Raw genomic sequence first — 6495 nt, 5'->3', positions numbered from 1 at the left:
TTAGCCCTTGTTATATGGCCAGTATGATTGAGGAACTAAAATTTTAATATTATTTAAGTTCAATTAATTTAAATTTAAGTAGCCTTATGTGGCTAGTAGCTGCTGTATAGGACAGCTCAGTTCTTGCATGTGATCCAGTACACATCCTCTAGATCATGAGGTCAGTCCCCTCATTTAACAGATCATACTATGGGCTGGTAAGTGCCGTGATAAATGACCTATTCTGTGGAACCATACAAATGTATTCTATCTGAGAGTTTAGCTTAAGGCAGTCTTAGAGAAAGTCATATCTGATAGATAAGGCTTCCTGTCAAATTATACTGATTTTTAAAAATCACTGGTATGTGGTACAATAACACAGTGGGACAATAAATATGAGCTCCAAATCATATAATTCACAACCAGAATAATCTGTATGACAACAGAAAAATAGGTACTTATTATTTTCCATTTCATGATCTTAGGTTATTAACAATAAATTATGAGTCCTTTCTATACCTCTTCAACTGTCTATAATCTAATACATTCTATTAGTACATGCAGAGACACACATGTGTGATTCTGATGAAACTGGAAATGCGAAATGAAACATTTTATTTCCTCCTGATGCCTTCAGTTCAGTTCAGTTCAGTTGCTCAGTCATGTCCGACTCTTTGTGACCCCATGGACTACAGCACGCCAGTCTTCCCTGTCTATCACCAACACCTGGAGCTTACTCAAACTCATGTCCATCAAGTTGGTGACGCCATCCAACCGTCTCATCCTCTGTCATCCCCTTCTCTTCCCACCTTCAATCTTTCCCAGCATCAAGGTCTTTTCCAATGAGTTAGCTCTTCCCATCAGGTGGCCAAAGTATTGGAGTTTCAGCTTCAGCATCAGTCCTTCCAGGGACTATTCAGGACTGATTTCCTTTAGGATGGGCTGGTTGGATCTCCTTGCAGTCCAAGGGACTCTCAAGAGTCTTCTCCAACACCATAGTTCAAAATCATCAATTCTTTGGCACTCAGCTTTCTTTATAGTTCAACTCTCACATCCATACATGACTACTGGAAAAACCATAGCTGTGACTAGACGGACGTTTGTTGGCAAAGTAATGTCTCTGCTTTTTAATATGCTGTCTAGGTTGGTCATAGCTTTGCTTCCAAGGAGCAAAGATCTTTTAATTTCATGGCTGCAATCACCATCTGCAGTGATTTTGGAGCCCCCTAAAATAAAGTCTCTCACTGTTTCCATTGTTTCCCCTGATGCCCTAGTTTTAAATTTAAAAAATCCCATTTTAAAAGGCAAATTGTTCCTCCCCAAACAACATCAGCTTGAGTAAACTCTTTCTTTTCAAGCTTTGACAAACATATATACCACTTAAACTAGAAAGCATTCTGTGAAGAATTGGTTATAAAGTCAGCAATTTTAGATCCAGCCACGGGGGTGGGGGGGGGGGGCCAGCATCCGCAAACACGCCCTGCTTTTTAAGATGTGTGAGTAAAATGGGGTAAGTCTGATTGGCTGTCTCAAATGGCAGTCACTCCTTTCTTTTTTCTTTCCAAAAGGCAGTATAGACCACAGAAACGTGTGTGGGGCTGGAAAAGCTTGTACAAGCGAAACCCTTTAGGAGCAGGCAGATTCAGCAACTCTTCCTGACGAGGGAGAAGAGGGAAATGCTGTTCATAGCACCAGTGTTGATCTTATGGATGCAAATACCACGTAAGTTTGGGGTTTCCCTGATTGCTTCCAGGGAATTCTGCACAGTGAAATATTATCTGCAGGAAACTATAGGAATGAGATTTTCTGATAGAGAGCAGGATGTTGAGAAAAACTCAGAAACTAAAACGTGGAAAGATGGAGGGAGTTGGGCAGGGAGACATGGAAAGGAGAAAAATACACAAGAAGAATGAGAGAGACCGTTGGAGCTGCGAGAATAGACATCTGATTCGACTTTCTCTAATACTTCTCACTGTTTTCTCAACAGAAGTGAACGGACAACAGATAAGTCAAATTCCTCAACTCTTGCCTCTACAAGAAGGAGAGAACTTCACCACATACTACAATTCCTCAAGCACTTTAAGCAGCTTACAGTGGTATAAGCAGAGCCCTGGGGGAAGTCCTGTCCTCTTCATGATATTAGCTAAGGGTGGAGAAGTGAAGACGGAGCAGAGACTGACAGGTCGGCTTGGAGAGACCAGAAAGCACGGCTCCCTGCACCTCGCAGCTGCCCAGCTCTCAAATGTAGGAACCCACTTCTCTGCGGGGCACAGTGCTCTGGAAGCACCTGCTGTCTGTCCCCAAACCTCACTGTGGGCTCCAGGGGTCACTCCTCCTCATCTCTCCTCAGGGCAGGGGCCAGAGAAAGCTGATGTCACCATATCTATGAAGAAATTGAATTTTTAATTAAAAAAAAAATCCCTGGACTCAGACAGCATTACTAGATAATTCTACCAATCTTTTAAAGTATTAGCATGAATTATGGAGGAGGCAATGGCAACCCACTCCAGTACTCTTGCCTGGAAAATCCCATGGACGGAGGAGCTTAGTAGCCTGTAGTCCATGAGGTCGCTAAGAGTCGGACACGACTGAGAGACTTCACTTTCACTTTTCAGTTTCATGCATTGGAGAAGGAAATGGCAACCCACTCCAGTGTTCTTGCCTGGAGAATCCCAGGGATGGGGGAGCCTGGTGGGCTGCCGTCTATGGGGTCGCACAGAGTCGGACACGACTGAAGTGACTTAGCGGCAGCAGCAGCATGAATTATACACTATTTCTTCCAGAAAAAAAAAAAAAAGGAGAAAAGAATTCATCACTCATTTTATGAAGCTAATGTTACCCTGAAATTAAAATCAGACAAAGATCATAACTGCAGAGAAACATATTTCGTGAATACAGACATAAAGTTTCTTTCTAATATTCTAACTAATAAAAATATTAGTTAAAATTCATCTATATTAAAAGAGTAAGATACCAAGCACAAATGGATTTTTTTCAAGGATGCATATTACTTCAAATTGAAAATTGGTTGATAAAATTCACCATATTAACAGAATAAAAGGAGAAAAATTACATCACATTAATCTATGTAGGATAAACTTTTGCCAAAATTCAACAGTCAACTATGGTGAAGACTTTGAGAAACACAGGCAGAGTGGGGAAGTTCCTCCATAGCTAGCAGTATGCTTACTAACAAAAGACTGTGTATGTTTCCCTAAGACTGGGAACAAGGCAAGCACATCCACTCTCATCCCTCTCCTTCAGCACAGAGCTAAAGGTCAGAGCCAGTTCAATCAGGAAAGCGGATGTAAAGACAGTCTTGGACCAGAAAAGAAGTGAAAATGCCAGGCAATATGATTATCTATATAGAAAATCTCAAAGAACATACCCCCCAAAACTCTCAGACCTATTGAGTTCAGCAACACCATAGGAAATAAGATAAATGTATCTAATCAATTTTATCTCTACATATTAGTGATGGACATGTGGACCTCAAACTTAAAAGTATAATACCATTTATAATGACTTGAAAAAAGACCCTGAGCGGTCTTTTTTGTACAGAAAACATGTACAGAAATTTTAAGCTGAAAACTACAAAACACTGATGAAAGAAATTAAAGAAGACAGATGAAGAGACATCATGAGTTTGCAAACTGGAAGTTTCAAAGCAGTAAACATGACAAGTCTCTCCAAATGTATATACACATGTTATAAAACTCCTGTTAAAATCCATCTGGATTTTAAGAAACAAATACAGGCAAGATTATTCTAAAATTTATATGAACAGGGAGAGATATTGGAATAATTTTTAAAATCTTGAAGAAATAAGAAGTCAGAACAATCGGTCAATCTGATTTCAGGCTAGAGTCATCGAGGTTATTTGGTACTGGTGCAGGGATAAACACACAGTTCAGTGGAAATGAACAGAGAACCCATAAATAGATCCACACAAATATACCCAACTGACCTTTTCTGGCAAAGTGGGAAATAAATTTGATAGAGGAAGGATAACCCTTTCAACAGATAGTGTTGGAGAAAGTTGAAATCCATTGGCAGGAAAAATTAACCTTGATTCAGGTCTCACACTTCATACATACATTCTTTAAAATGGATCACAGACTTAAATGTAAAATGTTAAATTATAAAAAATTTTAGGAAAAAATACAGGACAAAAGTTTGATATATGTATGGGCCAAGAGCCTTTGGACTTGACAACAAAACAACAGTCTATAAAATTTTTTAAAAATGACAAACTGGACTTTAAAATTAAGATCTTTTGCCCTGCAAAACAACTGTAAGAGCATGAAAACACAAGCTACCAACTGTGAAAAACTATTATTTGGAAACCATATATTCCCCAAGGAAGTAATATCTAGAATATATAAATAACTCTCAAAGCTAAACAGTATTTAAATAAGGCAAACATTTCACTTAGACCATGGGCAAAGAGCTATTTCACTACAGAAGTATACAGATAGCAAATAAGCATATAAAAATATATTCAATGCCATAAATCACTGGAGAAATACAATTAAAACCAACCACAATAAGATATCACTAAGAGCACAGTCTAGTGTGTGTGTGGTAGCAGCACAAAGTGGGGGCTTCCCAGGTGGCTGAGACAGTTCTGCCTGCAGTGTGGGAGACTTGAGTTAGATCCTGGGTCGAGAAGATCCTCTGTAAAAGGGAATGACAACCCATTCCAGTATTCTTACCTGGAGAACTCCATGAACAGAGGAACCTGACAAACTACAGTCCATGGGTTTGCAAAGAGTTGGACAAAACTGAGTGACTCAGCGAGGAGAGAAGAAGCACAAGGTGGATTTAATTTACATTTGTTGATGAGTAATGGTGTTGACATCGCTGGATCATCGAAAAAGCAAGAGAGTTCCAGAAAAACATCTATTTCTTCTTTATTGACTATGCCAAAGCCTTTGACTGTGTGAATCACAATAAACTGTGGAAAATTCTGAAAGAGATGGGAATACCAGACCACCTGACCTGCCTCTTGAGAAACCTATATGCAGATCAGGAAGCAACTGTTAGAACTGGACATGGAACAACAGACTGGTTCCAAATAGGAAAAGGAGTATGTCAAGGCTGTACATTGTCACCCTGCTCATTTAACTTATATGCAGAGTACATCATGAGAAACGCTGGGCTGGAATCAAGATTGCCAGTAGAAATATCAATAACCTCAGATATGCAGATGACACCACCCTTATGGCAGAAATTGAAGAAGAACTAAAAAGCCTCTTGATGAAAGTGACAGAGGAGAGTGAAAAAGTTGGCTTAAAGCTCAACATTCAGAAAACGAAGATCATGGCATCTGGTCCCATCACTTCATGGGAAATAGATGGGGAAACAGTGGAAACAGTGTCAGATTTTATTTTGGGGGGCTCCAAAATCACTGCAGATGGTGACTGCAGCCATGAAATTAAAAGATGCTTACTCCTTGGAAGGAAAGTTATGACCAACCTAGAGAACATATTCAAAAGCAGAGACATTACTTTGCCAACAAAGTTTTGTCTAGTCAAGGCTATGGTTTTTCCAGTAGTCATGTATGAATGTGAGAGTTGGACTGTGAAGAAAGCTGAATGCAGAAGAATTGATGCTTTTGAACTGTGGTGCTGGAGAAGACTCTTGAGAGTCCCTTGAACTGCAAGGTGATCCAACCAGTCCATCCTAAAGGAGATCAGTCCTGGGTGTTCATTGGAAGGCCTGATGCTAAAGCTGAAACTCCAATATTTTGGCCACCTCATGCAAAGTGTTGACTCATTGGAAAAGACCCTGATGCTGGGAGGGATTGGGGGCAGGAGGAGAAGGGGACGACAGAGGATGAGATGGCTGGATGGGATCACCAACTTGATGGACATGAGTTTAAGTGAACTCTGGGAGTTATTGATAGACAGGGAGGCCTGGTGTGCTGCAATTCATGGGGTTGCAAAGAGTTGGACACGACTGAGTGACTGAACTGAACTGAATGGTGTTGAACACATTTTCCTAAGCTTATTGGCCATTTGGGTGATTTCTTTTGAGAAATATCACTATGCATCATTTGCTTATGTATTTTTAGGTTGTAGATTATTTATTTTTACTATTTTAAAATGTATAGGCATGTTTGTTATTCTGTATCCAAGTTGTTTATCAGATATGTGCATGCATACGTGCTCAGTCCACTTCAGTCATATCCTACTCTTTGCCACCCTACGGACTGTAGCCAGCTAGGCTTCTGTGTCCATGGGGATTCTCCAAGCAAGAATACTGTAGTGGGTTGTTATGCCCTTCTCCAGGTGATCTTCCCAAGCCCGGGATTGAACCCACGTCTCCTATATCTCCTGCATTTCAGGCAGATTCTTTATCCACTGAGCCACCTGGGAAGCCCTTATCAGATATACATTGCACAAATATTTTAACCCAGTCTATAACTTGTGTTTTCATTCTCTAGGTGGTGTGTTTGGGGGACAGATATATTTAATTTTGAAAGAGTGAAATTTAATATTTTTCCTTTTCTGA

At 40.0% G+C, this 6495-nt stretch overlaps 1 gene segment (V, D, J or C); it reads left to right on the top strand.

Moving 5' to 3' along the window:
* The window catches only part of LOC133255144 (T cell receptor delta variable 1-like), a 7746-nt gene extending 5774 nt beyond the window's left edge, over positions 1-1972 (top strand). The window contains 1 exon segment of the V gene segment in view: positions 1967-1972. Coding sequence covers positions 1967-1972 — 6 coding nt within the window.
* The last annotated feature ends 4523 nt before the right edge of the window (positions 1973-6495 follow it).

This window comes from Bos javanicus, chromosome 10 (assembly GCF_032452875.1).
Source record: "Bos javanicus breed banteng chromosome 10, ARS-OSU_banteng_1.0, whole genome shotgun sequence".
Lineage (NCBI taxonomy): Eukaryota > Metazoa > Chordata > Mammalia > Artiodactyla > Bovidae > Bos > Bos javanicus.
Note: the sequence above shows the minus strand (reverse complement) of the source record. Positions and strands in the feature narration are given on the sequence as shown.